This window comes from Schistocerca americana, chromosome 2, assembly GCF_021461395.2.
Source record: "Schistocerca americana isolate TAMUIC-IGC-003095 chromosome 2, iqSchAmer2.1, whole genome shotgun sequence".
NCBI lineage: Eukaryota > Metazoa > Arthropoda > Insecta > Orthoptera > Acrididae > Schistocerca > Schistocerca americana.
This window is the reverse complement of record NC_060120.1, coordinates 440652546-440679811: the sequence shown is the minus strand read 5'-3', so window position 1 is coordinate 440679811 and position 27266 is coordinate 440652546. Positions and strand designations below refer to the sequence as shown.

The 27266-nt window shown below is 39.1% G+C and overlaps 1 protein-coding gene across 2 annotated transcripts in view; it reads left to right on the top strand.

Moving 5' to 3' along the window:
* Positions 1–27266, top strand: part of LOC124595481 (protein brunelleschi) — a 249419-nt gene that overhangs the window by 180606 nt on the left and 41547 nt on the right. For both annotated transcript variants that reach the window (XM_047134241.1, XM_047134242.1), the window contains exons 16-19: positions 109–335; positions 9710–9848; positions 12423–12507; positions 25980–26122. In XM_047134241.1, the coding sequence (XP_046990197.1) occupies positions 109–335; positions 9710–9848; positions 12423–12507; positions 25980–26122 (594 nt within the window). The remainder of the gene's footprint in view (positions 1–108; positions 336–9709; positions 9849–12422; positions 12508–25979; positions 26123–27266) is intronic.

Genomic DNA, 27266 nt, shown 5'->3' with positions numbered 1-27266 from the left:
GTTTTTAAGGTATTTGCTTTGTTATTACATTTGAGACAATAGGAAATGTATTATTACTGTTTTTGTTTATCATCTGATTGTTATGTTGTACTTTATCCAACTGTGCAGTGCGGAGTGCAGTGTGTCCATCAGCAATGTTGGAGAGCAGCCTATTGAGATGCTGGAAGTGTCTGTGCAGTCTACATTGGAGCCAAGTGTCCAGCAAAAAGTTTTCCAATGGAGCCAAGAAAACCTTCAAGCCCAGCTTCCATTGCAACCTGGGGCTACTGCCAGCTTCACTGTCTACCTGTATTGTGTAGCAGATTTTCTTTCTCCTGGATTTTTTAATGAAAATGGTACTGTGTAGCTGTTTTTTTTAAAAAAAAAAAGAAAGAAGGCAAGTCATTATCCACATACCAAAACACATTTCAGTCTTTATGAGACAATGTGACATTGTCTGCAAAGGGTCTACAACATTTTGAGAAACCATTATATTTTCCTTGCCATTTCTATTAGTTGCAACACTTTTTATTAAAGGACATCTTCTAAACACCAAGCATTGAAGATTATTATAACTGAAGTTTTTGTTCATGGTAGTAATTCTAAGATTAACGGAGCTGTTTGTTTCAATACGATATACTTACCTACGAAAAAAATGAATAATTATATCTTGTGTGTTTTGTAAACAGCATAAATATTTTTGCAACCCATTTATGAAACTAAAACTAACACATTGTGCACCAAAGGAATATACAAGACAAAATTGCAGCTCAGTTGCTCTTGAGATTGAGTGTCATAAAATGCTGTTCATATCTTTGTTGTGCTCTTTTTATTTTGTGTGTTTTGGTAACTCATAAATAAAATTAAGTTAACTCTTCATTGTTCAGCTACATTATTAATTATCTGTACAGAAGAGAGAGAGGAAGGGTGTACGTTAATCCTACGTTTACTGAAATGAGAATATTACTTGTTTAACGCAAGCTGACTAAACTGTTTTGTAGATAGCAAGTGCACAACTTTCCCTAAACCATTCATTGAAGAAGGTAGTAGTGTACTCAAGATGTTACATATATGTTAAGTAAATGTGTATCCACAGTATTGATTATTGCAACTCTAAATCTGTAACTCTTAATCAGAGCTACTGACATCCTTGGAAGAACCAGCCATAGCAAAACTATTCCACCTGGTAAGTAAAATATATGAGACAGGCAAAATACCCTCAGACTTCAAGAAGACTGTAATTATACCAGTTCCAAAGGAAGCAAGTGTTGACAGGTGTGAATATTATCGAACTATCAGTTCATTAAGTTGTGGTTGCATAATACTAACAGTTTTTTACAGAAAAATGGAAAAAACAGATAGAAGCTGACTTCAGAGAAGATCATTTTGGATTCTGGAGAAACGCAGGAACACACCAAATAATAGTGACCAGGCAAATTATCTTAGAAGATAGGTTAAGGGAAGGCAAAAAGTATGTTAATAGCATTTGTAGAGTTAGAGAATGCTTTTGACAATGATGACTGGAATATACGCAATGAAGCTCTGAAGGTAACAGGGGTAAAATACAGGAAGCAAAAGGTTGTACAGAAGTTTCACAGAAACCAGATGCCAGTTGTGAAGAGTTTGAAGGGTATTAAAGGGAAGGGAGTGAGACAGGGTTGTGGCTTATCCCCAGTGTTATTCAACCGTACATTGAACAAGCAGTAAAGAAAAACAAAGAAAAAATTTGAGAAGGAAGAAGAAATAAAAACTGTGAGTTTTGCTAATGACGTTGTAATTCCTCCACAAACAGCAAAGGATTTGAAAGAGCAATTGATTGGAATGAACAGTATCATGAAAGAGAGATATAGATGAACGTCAGCAAAAGCAAAACAAGGACAATGAATGTTACAAAATTAAGTCAGACAGTGCTGAAGGAATTGGATTAGGAAATAAGGTATTAAAAGTAGTAGATGAGTTTTGCTATTTTGGCAGCAAAAGGACAGATGGTGGCCGAAGTAGAGAAGATGTGATGCGCTGAGTGGCAATGGTCAGAAAAGCATTTCTGAGCAAGAGGAATTTGCTAACATAGAATATAAATTTGTTTTTTAGGAAATCTTGTGAAGACTTTGTCTGAAGTGTAGCCTTGTATGGAAGTGAAACATGGATGATAAACAGATCAGACACAAAGAAAATATAAACTTTTGAAATGTGGTGCTGCAAAAGAATGCTGAAAATTGGATGCGTAGCTCATGTAACTAATGAGGAGTTTCTGAATGGAACTGGGGAGAAAAGAAATTTGTGGCTTAACTTGACTAAAACATGTTCTGAGATGTGAAGGGATCACAAATTTAGTGTTGGAGAGAAGTGTGCGTGGGGAGGGGGGGTAAAAATTATAAAGGGAGACCAAGAGGTAAATATAATAAGCAGTTTCAAAAGGATGCAGGGTGCAGTAGTTATTCGGAGTTGAAGAGGCTTACGCAGGATAGAGTAAAATGAGAGTTGCATCGAACCAAATCAGTCTTCGGACTGAAGAACACAACATCATAATCTGTAATAAATAATTCAAAGCTTTCCAATTGGCTTGTTGTACTTATAACCTGATTAAAATATGCAGAGAGTTGTTTCTTTTTTAAGCTATTCGTCAGTTGAGTGAGAGGGGGCGAGAGCAGGAATAAAGATGAGACAGTGACATTGTCTTTCATATTTCTTCTGACTTACAGGGCAGAATGCTGGAGATGAGTGTTGTAATGGAATTACCTGAATAGCAATGAGGTGGGAGCTGGAGGCCATCTGAGTGAGCATTACGTAGAAGGAAAGAATTGACATTAGGGAATATTGGTGCATATGAATTGCGTGAAGTGCAGAGTCTTACATGTACATGAAATGTATCTAATAATTTAACAGTCAGCTAAATTCTTGTATAAATTTTATGAGCATAATTGTGTGAACTCTTCTACAATAGCAAAAGTTGTGTGTAAATGATTAGAATAATAAACGTTCAATAATTAACCAGCTACATATGCAATAAACATAATGTTATGACTTATGAGCTGAAGTTTAAGATTATCTAGCAGAGCATGAGCTACACCAATAAAAAGCTGTAAAGTTGATTTTAGTTTTAAAGCCATAGTTTGCTTTCCTTACATACTTCAATCAAATATATATCTGAGGTACAGCAGTAAAGTAAAGAGACTGGTTAGAAAAAATGCCTTTATTCACATTTTTGATCAACTACACTGGTGTCCACTTCAAAGTGACTCCCTTGTACCCAAAAACACTTACTCTATCAGTACTTCCATTGTTGCCAGTATCTCTGGGTCTCTTCGCTGAGCCGGCCGAAGTGGCCGAGCGGTTAAAGGCGCTATAGTCTCGAACCGCATGACCGCTACGGTCGCAGGTTCGAATCCTGCCTCAGGCATGGATGTGTGTGATGTCCTTAGGTTAGTTAGGTTTAAGTAGCTCTAAGTTCTAGGGGACTTATGACCACAGCAGTTGAGTCCCATAGTACTCAGAGCCATTTGAACCATCTCTTCGCTGGTATACAAACAAAAACCATGTCACAGCTGTGTAGACGTCCTGTACTGTTGCAAAACAGTGTCCTTTTGTGAATGACTTCGCTTTTGGGAATTCAAAAGAGTCACACAGTGTCACGTTGTGTTGGCACTGCAATGGACTCTGATGTCAAAAGTTGCCTAGCAGACTATGCAATAGCGAATGCTGTGTTGTTGTGATGCAAAATCCTTTAATAATGTGTAGATGAACACAATGGAGCCAGTTTCGAACTTTTTCAAAAATTTTGTGGTTGTAGTATTGGTTTAAGATCTGGCCTGGAGGTAACCACTCTTTGTGCACAATATAATCTACATTGATACTCTGCAATCCACTGTATGGCGCGTAGCGGAGGATTCCTCATACAGCTACCAGTCACTTCCATTCCTGTTCCACTCGCAGTAGCTGAACGGTCAGCGCATGTAATGCCATGCACGGGGGCCCGGGTTCGATTCCCGGCTGGGGTGAGAGATTTTCTCCCGTCAGGGACTGGGTGTTGTGCTGTCCTCATCATCATTTCATCCCCATAGTCAACGCGCAAGTCACCCGATGTGGCGTCGCACTCAATAAGACTTGCACTTGGCGGCCGAACTTCCCACCTGGGACCTCCCAGCCACTGACGCCATACGATTATGATCATTTCCATAGAATGATGGAAAAACAAATGTCATTATGCCTCCATGTGAGTCTAATTTTTAGTATCTTATCTTTATGGTTCTTACACACAAGGAATGCTTGGGACTTTGCGCTGGGCGAGAGATTCACGATAAATGCAATCAGATAAGGGGCCAATACCAAACTGGGATTCCATCCGTACCTGGTGACTTATTTTTTTTCAACTCCTTCAGTTGTTTTTCTACGCCAGGGATCCTTATTACTATATCGTCCATGTGGGAGTCTGTTCGATGGTCAATCAGCAATGAACAATTTCTCAAACATGAAATTTATAACTTTGGCTTTCGTTTTGCTATCATCAACTGTCATGACAGACTGGGGAACAAGTTACTGGATGGATGCCTTACACCCACTCAGTGATTTTACATAGGACCAGAATTTTCTTGGGTTCTCAGCCACATCTTTTGCTCAGGTATGACGGTGGTAGTAGTTCTAAGCTTTATGCATAGTGATTTTACATAGGACCAGAATTTTCTTGGGTTCTCAGCCACATCTTTTGCTCAGGTATGACGGTGGTGGTAGTTCTAAGCTTTATGCATAGATCTTTTACAGACACACGACTCTCTACTAACCTTTGCTTTTCATGATTTGTACATTCTCATTTGAACCGAGAGTGCAATGGGCTCTGCTTCCTCAGCGTTTTCCGAAACTTGGTGTGAAACCATGGTGGGTCTTTTCCATACTTAATCCATTTACTGGGCACATAATTCTCCAGATTGTGATTTATAGTCTGCTTAAACTTTGCCCATAATTCCTCTGTATCAGTCTTACTAGAACTAAGTGATGTCAATTCACTGTGTAAGTGAGATGCTAACAACTGCTTATCTGCTCTTTTTAACAGAAACCCTCTCCTGGCCTTCTTAACTGGTTTGATCACTGTCATAACTGTAGTTGCTATAATGACATGATCACTAATCCTCATTTCCATACTGACGTTGTCAGTAAAATCTGACCTGTTGGTGACTACAAGGTCTAAGATATTTCCATTGTATGTGGGCCGCTCAAAACAGTTTTCAGAAAATGATTTCACATGCATGTCTGTCTGTCTGTCTGTCTGTCTGTCTGTCTGCCTGTCCTGCAGTGAATCCGTAGAAATTGCAGTCTATACTCAGTAGGCTAAAATCGCCTCCGACTGGTAATGCATGATATGGGCATTTGCATGCTACTGACCACAGACATTCTTAGAATAATTGTAGAACTGTCTAGCAGAATCATGCAGCCAGTAAAAACATGCAATAATTAACTTAGTTACAACTATACCTCATAGACAACTTCACTGTCACACTCAACTGATAAAATTTTGACAGTTGAAATGTCTTTACTATGAATGCAGCTGACTTTCCTTGCTGTTATCGACCGGTGAGTGTTGATCTGAGTACCTGAAACTACTGCCTAGAGTGAAAAACCCTCGTGTGCACTCCACAAGTACTCTGCTACCAGAGTAGTTGTTTCCTTTGTGTTGTGCACCCCTGACCTATCGAGGGGAGTCCAACAGATTCCCAACCAATAATGAAGGTCATGCTGCTGTGGGGGTGGATTGACAATGTCCGATACACAAGGACGTGCATCAGTCAGCAAAACCCATGAGTGAAACAAGTGACACTGAGATGTCCCATGGGTTGTTCTGGATTCTACACCACTGCTGCACCTGAAGGCAGTAGCCTGAAGGTAACTGTCCATAGCCGAAAGCTCATTCAGCTGTTCATGAATTGTGGACAGCTCCTCCTTCGTCCGCACACAGCATGCACACATCCTACCCATCCCAGCAAGAGTAACTTAAGATGTAAACTATAAAAGCAGATATAATCCTAGGTATGCAACTTGCTGCCCTCCTGATGAGTAACCAATGGATGCTGTTGTGTCAGTAAGCTATGCAGCTGGCTAATCAGAAGAAATGAAAACTGCACTACTGACTGCCTGAATTTACATTTACAGAATGGGAGCTACATCTCTTGAACAGAAACACACATGAAATTTTAGAATTATACTATGAATAAAAGACAGGAAAAGATACACACCTAACCTGCCACTCTGTTGAAATGTATTGGCTGAGAGCTGGAGCGTGACTGACTGACTTATTAGTCACACAGAAGCTTGTCTTCTAAACAAACAAATGAGCAACTACTGTGCTGCAGACTCAATGAATTTAAACTGCCAAAGCTGCGAGGTTACAACACCCATGGGGTCAAAGAAATGCACTTCGCCTTTGACTTTGACATGTGCTCGTTCTATGGTTTTTGTGGTTCCTTCAAGCACCATTGCGAAATTTGACATTTCCTCTCAAGTCCATGCTGGAAAAAAAACCACTTTCATCACCTGTGATAACGTGGTTCAGTAATTCCGAGTTCAGTCCCACTTGTTCTGATAGATCGACAGCCACAGTTCTCCGCTGACATTTTTGTTGCTGTGTGGGATTTTTGGAAACCATTTTGTCACAAAGTTTTCTCATTCCCATATTTTCGGTCAATATCAGGTGAACAGTTACCCCGATCAAGGTTCATTTCATTTGCAATCATCTTCATGATTAATCATTAATAAGCTCAAGCAAGTTAACTCACCGTGGCTGTGTTGTCATATGTTTGTGCTGTTGATGGTCACTCACTGTGATGTTCATCTCTGACATTGGTTCTGCCTTCAGAAAACATATTGACCCACAGTGAAACACTTGCACTTTTGATAAGCCCCCATTTCCAAGTCCCATATGTTACTCCAGCATTATCACCAAGTTTGAGACAGCATACCACTGTGCAGTATTTGAAGAATCGATTGTTGTGACAAAAAGAAAATACAGGGCTTTGCTCTTCCAGCTGCTACTCCTACAGGGTGTTTCAAAAATGACCGGTATATTTGAAACGGCAATAAAAACTAAACAAGCAGCGATAGAAATACACCGTTTGTTGCAATATGCTTGGGACAACAGTACATTTTCAGGCAGACAAACTTTCGAAATTACAGTAGTTACAATTTTCAACAACAGATGGCGTTGCAAGTGATGTGGAAGATATAGAAGACAACGCAGTCTGTGGGTGCGCCATTCTGTACGTCGTCTTTCTGCTGTAAGCGTGTGCTGTTCACAACGTGCAAGTGTGCTGTAGACAACATGGTTTATTCCTTAGAACAGAGGACTTTTCTGGTGTTGGAATTCCACCGCCTAGAACACAGTGTTGTTGCAACAAGACGAAGTTTTCAACGGAGGTTTAATGTAACCAAAGAACCGAAAAGCGATACAATAAAGGATCTGTTTGAAAAATTTCAACGGACTGGGAACGTGACGGATGAACGTGCTGGAAAGGTAGGGCGACTGCGTACGGCAACCACAGAGGGCAACGCGCAGCTAGTACAGCAGGTGATCCAACAGCGGCCTCGGGTTTCCGTTCGCCGTGTTGCAGCTGCGGTCCAAATGACGCCAACGTCCACATATCGTCTCATGCGCCAGAGTTTACACCTCTATCCATACAAAATTCAAACGCGGCAACCCCTCAGCGCCGCTACCATTGCTGCACGAGAGACATTCGCTAACGATATAGTGCACAGGATTGATGACGGCGATATGCATGTGGGCAGCATTTGGTTTACTGACGAAGCTTATTTTTACCTGGACGGCTTCGTCAATAAACAGAACTGGCGCATATGGGGAACCGAAAAGCCCCATGTTGCAGTCCCATCGTCCCTGCATCCTCAAAAAGTACTAGTCTGGGCCGCCATTTCTTCCAAAGGAATCATTGGCCCATTTTTCAGATCCGAAACGGTTACTGCATCACGCTATCTGGACATTCTTCGTGAATTTGTGGCGGTACAAACTGCCTTAGACGACACTGCGAACACCTCGTGGTTTATGCAAGATGGTGCCCGGCCACATCGCACGGCCGACGTCTTTAATTTCCTGAATGAATATTTCGATGATCGTGTGATTGCTTTGGGCTATCCGAAACATACAGGAGGCGGCGTGGATTGGCCTCCCTATTCGCCAGACATGAACCCCTGTGACTTCTTTCTGTGGGGACACTTGAAAGACCAGGTGTACCGTCAGAATCCAGAAACAATTGAACAGCTGAAGCAGTACATCTCATCTGCATGTGAAGCCATTCCGCCAGACACGTTGTCAAAGGTTTCGGGTAATTTAATTCAGAGACTACGCCATATTATTGTTACGCATGGTGGATATGTGGAAAATATCGTACTATAGAGATTCCCAGACCGCAGTGCCATCTGTTGTTGAAAATTGTAACTACTGTAATTTCGAAAGTTTGTCTGCCTGAAAATGTACTGTTGTCCCAAGCATATTGCAACAAACGGTGTACTTCTATCGCTGCTCGTTTAGTTTTTATTGCCGTTTCAAATATACCGGTCATTTTTGAAACACCCTGTAGTTCAAATATTGTAGGCACATGCCACATGAGGTTGTAGTGGGAAAAAACCAAGGTTGGTTACTGCCTGTGCCAGCAGGCTGCTTTGTTTGCCACCCTAGGGAGGAATAAAATGAGTCTCATTACTTTATTGTCACACTTAGTATATATTGTTGTTTTACAAAGACTTAGCTTTTTCTTTTACAGAAGTTTGCTTCAGGCTATCCTATGTTCATGCTTGTATAAAATTGATCCTGTATGGCTGCTATGAGTCTTTTACAAAAGTAATCCATGCTAATGTGTCTCATTTATGTCAAACCAAGCAATTTGGCACTGTGGTTAGCATGATAATTGTCAGAAGAAGTGATGTCTGAATCCCTACCCAGCTATCCAAATTTAGTTTTTCTGTAACTTGTTTAGCTGGATTAAGGACACAGCAGATTCTCTTCTGTACCTTTTTCCGATATCTGAGATTGAAGTCCACCACTAATGACCTCATCATCAACTGCATTTTTAACTCTGATATTCCTCCCTTTGTTAATCTAAAAACTTTCTTTGTAATTCGCTGGTCATTTCTTTTATATATTATGCTCTTTGGTTGTTCTTAGATTTGTTCCATCTCACACTCAATACAGATTAAACTTCAATGACTCTTTCCTTACATCTCTGCTTATTCAAATGCCGTTTCTACGTGTTTAGTAATCACCCTACTTGTGATGTTGACAAAGTTAATTGTTCCTGAACAGCAAATTTTTGTCTGTTCTCTTGCTTTTATCTTGTTACATTTCCTGTTATTGACAAACTGTTGTTCGTCTTTCCTGAATTCCCAGATTGGTTTGTTTAATCTGTTTCATTGTATATCTGGTGACCTGCACATAGTGTTGTTACATATGCTTTCTTTTTATAGGTTCATTGTGGATGTTTTATTGATTGGGACTAAAGCTCATTTTCATTGCTCTGGTTGGTGCTGGCTCTGTTGAACACTTTGAACTTTTATCTTTTCCACATTTCCACCTCCTTATGGCCATGAGCTTCCCTTCATTGTAAATCTCTCTCATTGTGTAACGTTTTAGTTGTAGATTTCTTCATTAAGGCCAATATAATTATTTAATCATGCACTGAAAAGAGAGATCCTTAATAGTATAAAAAATTTTAAACTATCACTTTATTTTTTTCAGAGATGAACAGTCTGATGACCGGAAGCCAACCAGTAAGCTCAGTGTCAGGTCCTAGCTCTCTCCCATCTCGACTGAGTTCACCATCATTAAGCAAAGACCAGTACCTTCCCAGGAGAGCCGAAATAATGTCATCTTTCAGGTTGAGAATATTAAAAGCTATATATAATATATACTAGCTTGCCGCTCACTGCTTCACTTTCATATGCTCTGTGGTCTGCACAGATTTTTTTTTTAATCAAATTGTTACAGATATTGTTCACAAACTGTATCATCATCTGAAGGTTCACGCAATTAAGGCTGTTGTATTTTCCAAATATACTTCTGACCAAAAATCATTTCTAGTAGCTGAAGTCCAAAGTTTTAGTTCATTGTGTCTTTTGAGTTCTTGTGATATTTCTATAGAAACATTCGCCCACTAACACACATTTATTTACATCTGATTGAGAAGTCAAATATCATTTGTCATAGTTCTAGCTTTAAAAATATTTTAATATAACAAAATATTTTTTAAAACACATAATGTAATTGAACACAATTATTAAAAATAATCTACTCACCAAGCAGCAGCAGAACAACACACACATAAAAGATGAAGTAGTTGTTGGCAGACATACAGACAGATCAGGGGTATAGCCATGGGAACCATAATGGCTCCTTTGTATGCTAACATTTTCATGGGTCACTTGGAGTGGGTTTCCCTGGGATCCGTAAGTCTTTGCCCATGGTTTGGTTTACATACATTGATGACATCTTTGCCATATGGACTCATGGTGAAGCTGACCTGTTAAAATTCCTGGGCTCTCTAAATGCATTCTCCAAATTAAATTTCACATGTCCCTATTACGAATCCCATGCTGCTTTCCTTGATGTTGATCTCGTCCTCACTGGAGGCCAGCTACACACATTAAACCTACAAACAACAGTATTTACATTTCGACAGTTGCCATCCTTTCCTTGTCAAACATTCCTTCCCATATAGACTTGGTATTCGAGGTAATTTATTTATTCAGATGCAAACTCTTTACAGCAACACACCACCATTCTCACCTCGACCTTCACTGGATGCAATCACCTCACCAGCCTAGTTCAGAAGCAGATTTCCTGGGCCACCACATTCAATCCTGGTAATGCCAATCCCTCCAAAAAAAACAACTTAGGAGTACACCATTTGTCACTCCTTATTATCCTGGTCTTGAATGTATTAATCATCTACTTTGATAAGGCCATGACTTCCTAAAATCATGCCTTAAAATGAGGTCCATTGTGTCTGAGATTTTGCCCACCACACCTAGAATAACTTTTCATTGCCCCTCGATCTCCACAGAATCCTTGTCAGACCTACCCCTATGACCATCCCCACTACAAGACTTGCCCTATGAACCCTCTTACCACCACCTATACCAGCCCTGTAATTGGGAAAACATATACTGTCAAAGGGAGAGCCACCTGTGAAATGACAGGTCACATATCAGCTGTTATGTAAACACTGTTCGGCTTTTTACATTGGCATGACTGCCATCAAGTTATCGGTTAGGATGAATGGGCGTAGGCAGATGGTGTATAATGGCTACAAATAATATCCTGTTTCAGAGCATGTCATAAAACATGACAGTCATGGCCTTGGTGCCTGTTTCACCATCCGGATTTTTCACCCTGAAACCAGTTTCCCAGTACTCTGCAGATGAGAACTGGCCCTACAACATGTCCTTAGTTCTTGCCACCTGCTTAGCCTTAATTTACATTAATTCTTTGGTCTCAGCATTTCTCCACAGTAACTATTCCTTTCTTAATCCATTTTAGTTTTCTATGTCTTTCATTTTCTGGCCGGTCTATTTTTCACCATCCCACTCCCTCCTGTAACAAGTACAATGCACTTAGCCTTTCACTTTTATTAACTCATGCACAATGTTTTAGAAGTAATCTCTGTGTTGCATATTACTTATCTTCCATTTCTAAGCTCTCACACTTTCAAATCTTGTCCGGTGCAGTCCCCAACAATCAGTCTTTCCTTTTCATCTCATCTGGTAAGTCTCCGCTAACCATGGGTTCTGGGTGATTTTTTTGAACTCTCCCACTTTTTCTGTACCTCACCAGTTCTTTTCCTCCACACCTCTTCCTTCCCCTTCAACCCACCTACCAGAAGAAGCCACTGACTCTGAAAGCTCGTATACATAATAAATGTTATATGTGTGTTCTCCTGCTGCTGCTTAGTGAGTAGATGGTTTTTTAGCTATCCACTTACATAATGTTTTCAAAAATTGGTTATTTTCTTAAAAACTTCATCCCATGTTGAACATCCAAAAAAAAAAAAAAAGAAAAGAAACAGGTATTTTGTTACTGCTAACTGAGAAACAGCCTTTCACATACTATTTTACTCCCTTAGTGGCTGAATTTCCAAAAATGCTGAAACATGTATTTATTTATTTCTGACTGAGAAACCAAATACCTATTTTAGCTTCAGAATTGCTTTAATAGCGACATATTTTTGAAATCCCTTTCATCCTCTGTTTCGCCTCCTTGAGGGGGGGGGGGGGGGGGGGGGATTTTGAGAACTCCCTTCTTAAATGATGCCTATAGTATAAATCAACACCCTCTCCAGATTTCAAGTTTGTATCCTTAGCGGTTTCAGTCTGTCAGTCACGACATTGCCTTTTATGTACGTAAGATATATATTCTCTTCATTAATTTCCTTTATTCTGTAACTTCCTTCCAGGTCAGCTGCAAGCAGCAATTCTGGCAGTAGTGCGAGCTCATCCAGGTTCAACACTCTTAAGATGTCCTCCCCAACCACGCCCAAGGTGAGTTCATGCATTCATTCACACACCATTTTCTGTCAATCCTATACTTCAAGGGTGAGGAATGAGTCAAGTTGTACTTTAACAGGCAGAAGTGAACACTGATGGCTACCTCTGCAAAGTATGCAAACACACAAACAAACAAACAAACAAACACTGTCCGAACAGGCCTTGAAGGCCCAGCGGTACCGACTGGCCACTGTGTCGTCCTCAGCCCTCAGAAGTCACTGGTTGCTGTTATGGAGGGGCAGGTAGTCAGCAACTGAACTCCCAGTTGTTGTCAGCTTTTGTGACCAGGACTGCTACTTCGCAATCAAATAGCTCCTCAATTGGCCTCGCAAGGGCTCGGCTCAGTGCACCCCGCTTGCCAACAGAACTCGGTGGACCCGGACGGAACAGCACTCGGCAGACCCGGATGGTGACCCATCCTAGTGCTAGCCAAGCTCGGCAGCACTTTAACTGCGGTGATCTGACAGGAACCAGTGTTATCACTGCAGCAAGGCCATTGGCTTCTGCAAAATATACTAAAAACAAATCATAACTGTCACTCCAGAATGAAATTTTCACTTTGCAGCGAGGCGTGTGCTGATATGAAACTTTCTGGCAGATTAATTAAAACTGTGTTCTGGACCAGGATTTGAATTCAAGTACCAGAAAGGCCCATAACTGTCACTACTCAAACATTATTATGGTAATTACATAGATTACTTTATTCATGTATGCTAGAAGCAAAAATAGTTACTTTGAAAGAAGCCAATGCTCTCCCTTCTCAGTTGCTGTTATTAGTCACTACTTCTTTCAAAACATTTTAACTTTACGACTGCTATTAGCTGTCTGATTATTAGCGAAATTAGGATTTATCCCATTCAAATATTAGATTTAGGCAGAATTTACATCCTTAAGTCAAAGAATTTGGATGTATTATAGATGAAATTTCTAATTAGGTTCCTCTTTTGACTTTGTGTGTAAATATTTGGGAATTTTAAATTTCTTGTCTGATATCTTCTGGCAACCCGTTTATGGGCTTTTGCACAAGAATATAAAACAGCATTCTGAACCCTAGAGCTGGATGCACAGCCTGTATGGAAATTATTTCTACTTTTGATACTGTGCTTGTAAATTGCTGAGTTATTCCTAAATTCTTTCTTGTTATTAACTATAAATACCATTAGGGAGCACATGTAAGAATCCATACATCCCTGAAGAGGATTGTGTATGATGTTCTCTGCAGTTTACACACATTCTTGGTATTTTCTTACAGTAAATTCTTTTTCACCATAGCTACTGTGCCCCAGTAGATTATTCCATAGCACAGAATTGAGTGAAAGTATGCAACATATGCTGACAATATTCTCTGCAAGTCAGCACAGTGAGTGCAAAGGAGACAAAACTGAGCTTTTTGTTTGACTTAATGCAGTTGGCATCTCAGTTTATTATTTGACAGGATACTCAAGAACTTCACACATGGAGTCTCATCCAGTGTATGTCCTTTTAACTCTATTTCTGGTATCTGTAAGTCATTTTTTGTTTGTTTGGTATGGCATAATATGAGTTTTTACAAGATTAAGGGTTAGGCTTTAAAATGTGAAGAATTTGTGAGCCATCATTATTCTCTTGTTTGTTTCTTATGTGACTGTATTTGGGCATTTTATCAGTATATTTGTATCATCAGCACTCGATATAGTTTTGAAGAGTCCTCCAATGTCCCAAATGAATCATTTGTCTAGGTCAAGATCTGGAGTGGGCCAGAGCACCAAATCTTTTGGGACACAATTATTTATTTACATAGTTTGCGCCCACATTGGAGCACTAAAATCAAACATAATACAACGGAGCGTACTATGATTAAGTTTAGGTCTTAGCAGTCAGCAATTTCTTGATTTTCCAAAATTTCTTCATTCGCTGTGATCTGGCTGCTCATTCTGATGGTTTGAATGTCAGCTGTGTGTATTTTTTCTTCAGAAGCAGTTTCTCTTCTGTGTGTTGAATTTGGTGTGTGGTGATGTTCAATTTATCCAGATCACTTTGTACTTCTTTAAACAAGATGTTTTTGGTTTTACTGTTCCAGAAATAGTCAAAAAGTTGCTTCAGGTTTTGGTAGGCGAGATATGTGGCCAAAAAATGTAATCCTCCTTTTCCGCATTGTGTCAATAATGGATTCACTTTCTTTATACACTACTGAATTGGGCAAAACTCTCCACTGCCCATTAACTCGAAGTTTTTTACTGATAATTGTTCGGAGTATTCTTCTATCAACTTTCTGCAATTTGTCAGTTGTTGCTTGAGTATTTAGTTTCAATAGTGTTTTACTTGCATATGTTGCTTCTGGTTTAACGACAGTGGGGTAATGTCGAAATTTAGCATTTCTTGAGAGAGATTGTTTTTTTTTGTAGGTGGGCCATGTGGTTCTCTGTGCTCACTGTAGTTTCAATGTTCTACTCTCTATTGATGCTCTTTCATTAGCATTCCAGGTAATAATCTTACCAAGATACTTAAACTTTTTTACTACTTTAATTTTTTGATCATTATGGAGTATGATATGGGATGTGTCAACTGGGAAGCTGGGCATCATTTCTGTTTTCTCAAACGAAATTTGCAATCCAACCTTTGCCGCTGATCTTTCTAGTTGTTCTATCTGAACCTTTGCTTCATCAATATTGTTTGCAAACAGTGCCCAGTCATCTGCAAATGCCAAATTTATCTTCCAGTCTTAACAGATGGCGGGCATATCTTGTTCCATTCATGCATGATTTTCTCCAGCACACAATTGAACAATAATGGAGACAATCCATTGCCTTGTCGGAGGCCAGTATGAATCTCAAAATGTTTAGAGTCTTCATTTCTGGACCTTACTCTAGCTTTGGTATTTTGAAGGGTGACTGCAATGAGATTGACAGGTTTCTGATGTAAACCAAATTCTTTAAGAATTGACAGTAGAGATTCACGATGGATACAATCATAGGATTTTTTTAATTTTTTTTTATTTTTTAAATCGACAAATGTGATCATTAGCTTCTTGTTCCTGGCCCTTTGATGTTTCATTATCCATTTGAGACTAATAATTTGATCAGGACAGCTTTATCTTGGACAAAAGCCTCCTTGATATTCGCCTAGTTCACCATCAAGCTGTTCATGAATTCTGAAATACAGAACCTCGGAAAAAATTTTATAAGTAATATCCAGCAAGGATAGACCCCTATAATTATTTGGATCCGATCCATCTCCTTTTTTTGTGTAGTGGATCGATTATTGCAACATTCCATTCCTCTGATAACTTCCCAGTATTCCAAATGTCAGTAATGTGTTTGCGTAAGTTCAGAATAGTTTGTACATTTCCATGTCGTCGAAGTTCTGCTGCTAGTTGGTTCTCACCTGCTGCTTTGTAATTCTGAAGTGAGTTAATCGCTGCTCGTACTTCATCTGGATGTAGGGGCATAACTCTTTCTAAATGCGTTTTGTTTCTTGGATAGGGGTCAAATTCCAATTGATGTACAGCTTCCATACTATTTAGTAACTGTTTGAAATATTCAGCCAATATTCCTTTCTGTTTGTATCCTTCATCATAAGAGTAGGTGGAGTGTATTTTGACAGGTACTGTTTGAATGTCTGATAGTAATTTCTTGTCTTGTGGTGATTGAAAGCATCCTCGATAGATTTTAGCGAGTCCTTATGAAATTGCCTTTTGACCTTTCTAATTTCTTTAGCGGTTGATCATCTAACATTTGTTAATTCCTTCCAGGAGCTTTCAGTTCTCCTTTGTTGGTAATTTAACCAGGCCTGATGTCTATGTTGAATCGCTACATCAGATTCCTCATTCCTCCAAACATGTTTCTTGCATTTCCGTACAGGAGCTACTTCTTCAGCCAAGGTTTATTTGATTCATAGTGGCTTCTAGGTTGTCACTTAAAGGTATACTTGATCTCTCATAATATATCTGATTATTAATAATATAACTAGGGTCATATGTACTTACTGTATCTAACTTTCAAGGTTTGCTTGTTGTTTTAGGTGTCAGTTTGATTTTAATTTTTGAAATTTAGTGGTCTGAAGCAACATAAATGCCACACAGCACTTTAACATTATAGATTTCCTTATGGAATTTCTGATCCATGGCCACATGATCTATCTGGAACTCTCCTAGTTTGACGTTAGGGCATTTCCATGTCATTAACTTATGTGGTCTTCTCTTAAACCTTGTCTTCAAAACCAATCCACTTGTAGTACAAAATTCAATTAACCATTCCTTGTTCTTGTTTGTTTGTAAGTTCATGCACTGGCCATTGCCCCATCACACCTCGAAATTTCTTTTCTCGGCCTATCTTCGCATTACAGTCTCCAAGCAGAATTTTAATGTTAGTATCCGGTATGGTCCTTACTAGTTGATTAAGTTCATACCAGAATTTTTCTGTTTCATCCTTGTCAGTTCTATTTTTAACGTTAGTTGGAGCATGAATATTTATCAGTGTGTATCTTTTGTTTTCCACCTTAATTGTTAACAATACCATTCTTGAGGAATTGGAAGAAAAAACCGCAATGGAATCCAATATTCTATTATGTACCAAGAAACCCACACCAAATTGGGGAACATTTTCTATTACCCTTTCCCCTGGTGGTCCCTTATAAAGTCGATATCCTTTTGATTCAATCGGGTCCTGGTCAGTATTGTGTAACTGTTGAAGAGCTGTGATAACTATGTTCTGTTGATCTAAGACATCTGTTAAATGTTTCAATTTACCAACTTTCCTTAAAGCATTTATATTTACTGTTGCAAAATACGAAAATCTTCCTGGTTTGTTAAATTTTAGCACCTTCTTATGTGGAATATGTTGCGTGTTTGTTTGTTCATTCAGTGTATCACTAGGCGCTCTGACTTGCCTTTGTCCTATGTGACACCCCACCGAATCTGAATGGTGCCTTCACCTGGATAATCTTGTCATGACTGTCCAAACGAGTGGATTCGTTCAATAGAAGACTCATCATGTTTGTTTGATTGTCTGATCAATGATCAACTGTCTGACCAAGGTCAGGGTTTACAGTTCCAGATGTGATCTGGAAAGGTGATGGGTGCATTATGGATGGTAAAAAATGAGATTGATGGGATGTGTGTTTGGGACACAATATTTTATCATACAATGTAAGCTTTCACGGCTGGTACTGACATCACTTAAAACTTCAGGGCCAGTAGGCCATGGTTGACATATAAAACTTTCTCCTAATGTTTCCTCTTTGACTGCAGGGGACATGTTCAGAGGTAACTGCAACCAGAACATGAGGGAGCACTGAATATATGGGTATGTAGGAGGCATCACAGTCCATCTCATTACGTTGGCTATGAAATTATCTCTGGTAGTGCCAACATTCTTGACTGAAAGTAATGGATCGTATTTCTTATGTTGCAACATTAACATCCAGATTTTATTTGATTTAATACCTTCCTCTTTTCTGTGAAAATTATTTCTGTGTTTGTGTAAATCTCAATAACCTTTCTATACATATGAACATAGTAGTGCGAAGTTTTTGATATGACATTCTTGTCGGTGTATTTTATTTCATGATCACTCTCTTGGTAAAGAGGTTCTGGTACAACCAATTTATCCATGTCTCCCAGGGTGTAATTCCTCTTGTGTTCAATCAGAAGGATGTTAAAACTTCTTTTTGCGGTACCCACACAAACTCAACCACAACTACAAGGAATTTCATGTGCACACTGTGTAACCAAAGGATGTCGCATACCTTTTGCGGATCTTAAACATTCTTCTACTTTCCTTATGGGTCTCAAGGTTGTTTCCACACCATACTTGCTTAACACTTTCCCAATTTGATCTGTAATCACACTGATGAACAGAAGGAAGTTTTCCCTTTGAGTGGGTGTCGTTCCTTGTTGATCCTTATTCTCTCCCTTGGCCAAAGTTGTTGGAATAACCATTCTTTTTGAAGTTCATGGTAGGTGTTCAAGCTTATCTTTTAAATAAGTCAGTTCATAAATTTTGTTTGCCCTGCCCACCAAGATTTTAATTACACATCATTTTGTCTGGGGTGTTGGTTAGGATCTTTGTGCAAGTAACGGTCAGCATGCGTAGCTTTTCTGTGTGCCCTATGGCCCAACGTTGCAACAAAACCTACACACAGCTGTTATTAAAAAGTTATTCTCAGAAAATTGGACCAGTATCCTGTTGTATGCTACTGTATCAAAAAACTTTTGAGAACAAAGGAAGGAGTGAGATCAATCTATAACGGGAGATAAGTTGCTTACCGTATTTACTCGAATCTAAGCCGCACTCAAATCTAAGCCGCACCTGAAAAATGAGACTCGAAATCAAGGAAAAAAAAATTCCCGAATCTAAGCCGCACCTGAAATTTGAGACTCGAAATTCAAGGGGAGGGAAAAGTTTTAGGCCGCACCTCCAAATCAACAAAGTTTGTCCATTGTAATATGAGACACAATTTAGGTCGAATGAATGACGATACAGCTACAGTAGTTTGGTTTGAGTCGTAAGCTTAGCAGTTAAGCTTTACCAGGTAGCCATTGCTATGCATCAGGCGCTCCATCCGTATTGATTCGGGTACCTTTCCTTTTTCACGTGCTTCGTCTGGTTTGAATTGATTGCTTGATTTTTCTTAGATCTAATAAGTGCCGTTCTCTTTGTTATAGGTGTTTACATCACTCTAAGCTGAAAATGCATTACTGTACTGTGTCATGCATTGTTCGTCGCATTCTGATAATGAGTATTTACGACCTGTCGCCGCTCGCGGCATGGCTAGCTTTTGTGCACACTACCGCCACTTACAATAAAAAAAAAAGAGTGGTACTGTCTCATTAGCGAAACAATGGAAAGAGACTGCTATTTGTTGTTACTTACACTGCTGCTTTATTTGATAATGATCAACAAGAACCAAATAATAGACTGTGTATGACAGAAGATGTTCTGAAAGAGAGTTTAGCGAAAATTTTCCTCCGTTTGAAAATCTTTGCAGACGCCTCTTTAGTATATTACATTCTGCGCAGAAATTAGTCATCTTAGATTTAAAAATCTAGTCAATTGCCATGCTACATTTCTGACTGTATCACTATTAGGCATAAGAATAATACGAATGTTAACATGACATGATATGTATATTCTTCCGCGTTTGCTGTTGTCTCACTCTAGTTTCGTAGTTTATTAGGCCGACAGGATTTAAAGGATATAGCAGCAAACATGAAAGAATACAAGGCAAAATGTTTATATTCTTATTATTCTTATGGTGAAGAGAATACTGCATGTGATTCACAATTCATAAAAGTTCGTATTAGCAACCATCTCTTCTCACAGGTAGGAAAAAGTTCAGAACGTAGTGTTGGGCGTATTGACAAACATCCCAAACAGTCTTGCCAGTCGGATTTTCGTAGTACATTGAAATGCTGCTACATTTGAAGATGAACAATACGGAATTTGTATTTACTTCGTTGGATGTTGTATGAAAATACAGTGGTCGAAAGCCAGAGTGGAGAAAAAAGCTCGTCTTCCACCTTTTTTTTAAAAAAATTTATTTACTGACTCAGAGGTTTTGGCGCCAGTATTTATCTTTGTGCCTGCAAAGCATGCCTGTGCAGCGCTACATATATTCGACGGCAGAAGTTAGTTGTGGCAGCAGCTACTAACATTTTTCGGAACTTCCGCTTACTTTGCACTCGATTCTAAGCCGCAGGCGGTTTTGTGGATTACAAAAACCGGAAAAAAGTGCGTCTTAGATTCGAGTAAATACGGTAACTCCACTTTTGTATGATGGTGTTACTCCTCCATACTTCAGTCTTTCATGAAATACTCCATGACACATTGACTGACTACAAAGGTGACTCAAGGGTGGCAATCCCAAGTCAGCAGAAGATTTTAGTACTTTGGCTGAAACCCATCAAAGCCAGAAGAGTTATTACTTTTTAGTTACCCATTGATTTTTGTTGTCTCTGTAACAGGTGAGAGGTATAATAATGGCGTGTGACGAGGGCCTCCCGTCGGGTAGACCGCTCGCCTGGTGCAAGTCTTTCGATTTGACGCCACTTTGGCGACTTGCGCGTCGATGGGGATGAAATGACGATGATTAGGACAACACAACACCCAGTCCCTTAGCAGAGAAAATCTCCGACCGAGCCGGGAATCGAACCCGGGCCCTTAGGATTGACAGTCTGTCGCGCTGACCACTCAGCTACCGGGGGCGGACTAGGTGAGAGGTGAAAACTGATGTCTTTTGGGGGAGTATGCACTACTAAGTAAGTTTACTGGACATGCTTTCAATGGACAATTTTCCTTCCATTTTGTTAACTGCAGTAGGAAATTCATTTAATTTGGTAGTCAATGATTTTAATTTTGTATCATCTGTCTTTATGGAACTAACATCTGTGAATTCACTATCATTTGTCTCGCTGAGTTCATTTTTTTCATGTCTAATGAAGCACCAAATTGCACTTGTCCTGTTCCTGGAATTTTGAATTTTTTGTTTGGATAAGACATGGTTTTTGCCTTCTTGATAATACAATGTGATATTTATAACATTTTTACAAAATCTTAGAACACTAATTAAAAACAATAACTGAATGTGTTTAGAAGAGAACAAAAATAGCAGATCTTTCAGAAATAAAGCAAAGCAGTAGAGCCTAAAAAAATTGAGATGAAAAGGAAGATTCGATGTGGGGGACTGTAGCTGCAAAACCTTACAATGACAGAGTGGCAGAAATAGCTATGTAAAGGACAGATTTTTGAGAATTTCAGCCATTGCTGGAAGCAGAATGTGAAAATATCATCTAAATAGCCGTATAGCAAAAAGTGTGAAGTTCTGCAAATAGTATGATAAAAAATTAGAAATCGAAAATCCACCAGAGAGAGAGAGAGAGAGAGAGAGAGAGAGAGAGAGAGAGAGAGAGAGAGAGAGAGAGAGAGATCTGTAAGAGCCCGTACCAGATGCGAAAAGTTGCAGGATTGGTGGGAGGTCAGAGAAGTGAATAAATACATCTTTGTGTGGGTCCCCCCCCCCCCCCCTTCATATTTGAATTGAAAATCTCTCATGCGAAATGCCCAAGGTTCTTTGTTTTTGTTTTTTTTTTTTTTTCCTTTCTAATTGCAGACTGTCATTATCTGTTGTGCCTTAAATAAGGTGCTGCTACAAACACATGACTTATGAACTGTTCTTCTTTGCACTCAGTACGTTCCTTTAACTTGAATAACCAACTGCAGGCTGTGGATCCCTTTCCTGGTATCATATCCCACCAAAGATTGAAGCATTGATTTGTGCCAACCAAGCAAAGCAGCTCAGTGTTTAAGGAATCTGGTTGAGGAATTCACATTTCAAAAGAACAATGTTCAAATCTTTATCTGACCATCCTGATTTTAATGTATCATGGTTTTCCTAAATCGGTGAAGGTGAATCCTGGAATAGCTCCTTGCAAAAAAACGTGACTGCTTTCCTATCACAGTTTTATCCTACCCAAACTTCTGATCTGTCTTAAATGGTCTTGTTGTAGATGGGATGTTGAAACCTGATCTTTCTTCATCATGACACACAGCCATCATTGTGCTGAAGGCTTGGCTTTGCTCTGTCTGCTGTAATATACTGCCGCAACATACTTACGAAATTTTGTGATTAGCATGTAAGACGATCAGTACTCAGTTATGGACATTTACTGACAGCTTTTCATTACTTGGGATGAGGTGTATGATGTAGACCACATGTATGTGTTGCCAGGAAAGCTCTGCACGCTTGTGTGCATGCCCCATTTGATAAGATTCATATTCCCATCAGGTCATTCTAGAAAGCATGCGCCCCAGGACATTGTTCATACTTGACAGAGATCATGTTTGATGAAGCTGGGTTGCATGATTTAGGGATTGGGGAACTATGTTAGTCCTCTTTAACAGTATGCTATGGACATGATTCAGTTTCAGTGTTATGTGATATTAGAAGGTGTTCTATAGGGTACTTGGCTACTGAAATGAGCCATTCAGTAGCAGGAAACCTTAAGGTTACTTGTCATTCTTCAGTTGCATTATGATAATTTAGGTTCTTGGCTCTCTACTGAGCTGACTGTATTTTCCAGAATTTTTATTTAAGTGAAAGTAGATCAATTTTTCAAAACAAAAAACATCCCAGTCATTTGAAAGGAACACTCAGTTTGTCAGATCTCAACAGGCTACTCCTCCAGAGAAATCAAACTGTGCAAAAGTCATGTGCTCATTCCCATAATTTTGTGTGTTTTGCTCTGGTGATCATTTAGAATGGAGCTGAAATTACTGTGTTTCGGGGGAACAGAAGATGTGGGATATTTGTGTCCCCAACTGAGTACCTAATGCTGAAACAAAGAAATTAAACAGACATTCACTATATTGCAAAGATTTTGAGATAGTGTCATTATTCTCTCCTAGATTTTCCATGCTTTGAAATTAAACAACTGCAGCAACCCAAATTTACTATATCCTTCTAAAACTAAAAACTGAACAGACTGTGAAGACCCAACAGTACCAATCGGCCACTGTGTCATCCTCAGCCCACAGGCATCACTGGATCCGGATATGGAGGGGCATGTGGTCAGCACACTGTTCTCCCGGCTGTATATTGGTTTTCAAAACAAGAGCTGCTACTTCTCAGTCAAATAGCTCCTCAGTTTGCCTCACAAGGGTCAAGTGCACCCTGGTTGCCAACAGCCCTCGGCAGACCAAATGGTCACCCTTCGAAGTGCTAGCCCAGCCCAACACCACTTAACTTTGGTGATCTGACAGGAATTGGGTTACCACTGCGGCAAGGCTATTGGCACTACATCCTTTGCCTTCATAGTTAAAAAAAAAAAGTTTCATCAGAGGCAGTTAAAAAAAAGTTTCTTCAGAGGCAGTATGTCAAATCAGGTGCCAGCCAACAGCATAGATACAAATACAAACTTCTACAAGTGCACTTGTAATGCTGCTTTTGCTTCTATGTCAGTAGCTTGCCGACCAGCCCCACACAACAATGAAATTACCATCAAGCCATGTGCGATGTCACAACAGGAGGCAGTCCAAAATGTGTATCACATATATGCAAAAATAAAGATGTTGCATTATCATAAACATAGAATGATGGCCATACCACGATTGCTTGATCTGACTCCTATGCTGTACAACACAACTTAGATATGATATTCTTGGATAGCTACACCATTGGTGTTTCATCATTAGTCATCTGTCTGTGTTCATATGATCCTTTCCGTCAAGAATGTTTAGAATGTTGTCTCTTAATAAAGTTCAAGTTTGTCTCTCTATGATTGCCATTGAAACGATGATGTTCATGGAAAGGAGTGCTTCTTGTGTATGGATGCCTTTTTTGTTTATACTCACGTAGAGATGCGAGTTGAAGAAAATGGCTAAATATTTTCTACAAATAAATGCATGTTTGTCAGTTTTAACAATTTTCACCTGTCATTAGTTTACTTGGTCTGCAAATGAAGGGTAGCGGTCTGTTCTTAAATTTCATGAGAATTTGTGACCTAATATTTGACTTGAAACTGTCATGGTAACCTCACTAAAGGGATTTGCAGTCAAGATACTTAAAGGCACTGGACATTTTAAAGTTTTATCTGATTTTGTATTTTGTGCTGTTTTTAGTTTTACATATACTGGCAATGGTTTTCTCAACCAGTTTAGCAAGAATGCTAGCAAGTTAGACTTGAGCATCCTCATTCAGTTTATCATTATAATCCTTGCTGTCTGTAGACTAATTTCTTCTGTGTTTTTTTTCAGTTATTTATCACTATTACTATTTTATATTACATATTAAGGTAATGGGTTTAGATTTTTCTTTGGCAGCACCTTTAGTTACAGGTGTAATATACTGCCTGTGACGCCGGCTGCGGTGGTCTCGCGGTTCTAGGCGCGCAGTCCGGAACCGTTCGACTGCTACGGTCGCAGGTTCGAATCCTGCCTCGGGCATGGATGTGTGTGATGTCCTTAGGTTAGTTAGGTTTAAGTAGTTCTAAGTTCTAGAGGACTGATGACCACAGCAGTTGAGTCCCATAGTGCTCAGAGCCATTTTTTGAACTGCCTGTGAGTACAAGTTTGTGGTGATACACCTGTAGTGTCCACATCATATATGTAATTTACTGCTCAACTGGCTGCTTTTTCATTTTCTGTAACTGTAAAATTAATGTTGTACCTTGTCTGATATCCCCATCAAGATCTTTCTGTACCCTTGTCCTCACTTCAGGAGGATACCTCACATTCTGGGGTCTGAGGGACCTCCCTTCCTTTTTAATCATTCCCAACTTCTATCCCTCTGTCTTCCCTGATGAAAAAACTAATAGTTCTGAAAGCTAGGACAGTTTCATCATGTTTCTTAAATATGTGTCTGTTGGCAGTACTATACATTTTGCCTTCTGAAGTTCAGTATGGCCAACAGTTCTCTCTCATATTTTACAAGGGCTTGCTGTAAAGTAATGCCTCTGAATTTTTTATGTGGAAAGCATTAAAGCTTTTCAAATAAATAAATGTTATTAACATTCTCCATCTTTATTATTCGTGTCTACATATTTGCAGCCCTCAGCCACTAGAGGGTGCCAAATTGTAGTATGTAATGTAACTATGTGAGTACGTGAGAAACGGTGTGCTGTAATCAAGTTTCAAACTTGAAGAGTTTGTCTACATATGGAGCACCCTCTCCTTCAGCTTGACAATGCCAGACCACACATGAGCAGTGTGACATCTGCAACAATCAGTTTCCTTGGGTTCACTGTCATTGATCATCTTCTATGTGGTTCCAAATTGGCCCCATCCACTTATTATGTGAACTCCTTCGAGGACTTCACTTTCATAATGATCAAGTGGTACAGGCAGAGGTAAGGTTGTGGCTCGTTCAACAAAGTCGAGCATTCTACAGTGATGGTATAAAAAAACTGGTGTCTCATTTGGAGCAATGTATTCGTGACCAGAGTGACTACATTGAGAAATAAATCTGTGGACATGAAGAATAAAGATGTAGAATGTTAATAATGTTTGGTTTTATTTAAAAAGCTTTAAGAGTTTTCATATAAAAAATCTGGAGTCATTACTTTTCAGCATACCATCTTATTAGGTTTTTTGATTGAATTTTCCTTTTGATGTAAAACTAATGTCTAATTTATATCATTAAGTAATTATTATGCTTTCTGTCCACCTTCTTAGCTGAGTGGTAACAGCTTGCCTACCATGCAGTGGGTCCAGGTTCGATTCATGGCCAGGTTGGAGATTTTCTCCGCTTGTGGACTGGGTGTTGTGTTGTCCTCACCATCACTGACACGCAAGTCACTCAATGTGGCATCACCTGAAATAAGACTTGCAACCCAGCATCTGAACTTCCCCGGATGGAGCCTCCCAGCCATCATTGCCATACAATAATTTTTATTATTTTGCTTTTTTTGCAGCCCATTCTCAACATTAACGCTAAATCTTTGCAGATAACTGCACTAAACTCTGTGGTTGATTGCATTATATTTTTATTTGTAGGTTCTTGAAGGTCAGCTGAAGTTGCGCTATTCTGGGGGTCCTGGGCTGACAGATGGATATTGCCGTATGTGTGCTGTATCTGTCACTATAGAAATGCTGCCATCCATCTACATCACTAACTGGGATGTGCTTCCTGCAGAAACGTAAGTACTTCATCGTTGAGCATTGGTGCACTATTTTGCATTGAAATTCATGCAAGAGATGTGAATACATTCTTCAAAGAACCGAGCAAAAAAAAAAAAAAAAAATCTTCCTTATTTCACTTCATGTTTAATCTTGCAGGTACATTAGTTGTAAAGTTTTGTGAAGGTATGGTATAGTACCTGTTCTTAATATCAAAAAGAAGAGAGTGGTAATACACAGGGCTCAGTAGTAAACAAGAACTGGTACTATCCTCATTTATGTGCCAAGAAAATAAAAAATGTGGGGAAAATGGTCCAAATGAACAAAGAGAGACATATATTTGTAAAATAATGTATAACCCTTGTGATCATCCCACTCCTCCAATCGCCTATCTGATTCACAATCTTTGATTTACTATTTTATGCTCTTGAGAAATTATTTTGTTTCCCAAATATTCATGTACCTTGGTTATGATTTTAAATTACAGTAATTGTACCCCAAATTGTAGGAGCACGCAAAAACTATTTTTCAGTCATTCACTGTGTATACAGATGTCTGTGTAATATTGTTGATTTTCTTAGGTTCCTCTTATGTAACCTGACAGTTAGTTAGCTGTTGGCCAATCATTTACCTTCAAGACAATTTCAGTATTACAAACATACCTTCCTAACACAAACGTTAAGTTTTTATGAAGAACAACAGCTCATTCTTGGAGGTGGCCTACAATGAGGGCAGATGTCAGTATTGCTTTTTATGATTTGACATTATTTCCACATTCTTTAAAAATTTAGTCACAATCGGATAGTCATTGTATGCTACAGAATGCATGTATCAATAAATATCCCCAGAAAGTGATTGCCCTTTCATTCATGACCTGTTCTAGATGAGCTACAAGAAAGTATAAGGTCTGTGTAACTATGATACGGTACTGTCTCACAGAGTAACAATAAAATCAAAGCCTGTCGACAGGAATCAGCATTACACTTTCAGTTCTATTCTTGCAGATTTCACTATAGGCACTTTGCAGGACAATAATGCTAGTTATCACTCATCCAAATGTGTGTGCTGCCATTTAATAATCATATCATAATACCTGAAGATAGAAGTACTGAAGGACATAGCTGGTACTTAGAAATCGGTCAAAAACTTATTCAACAGACTTTA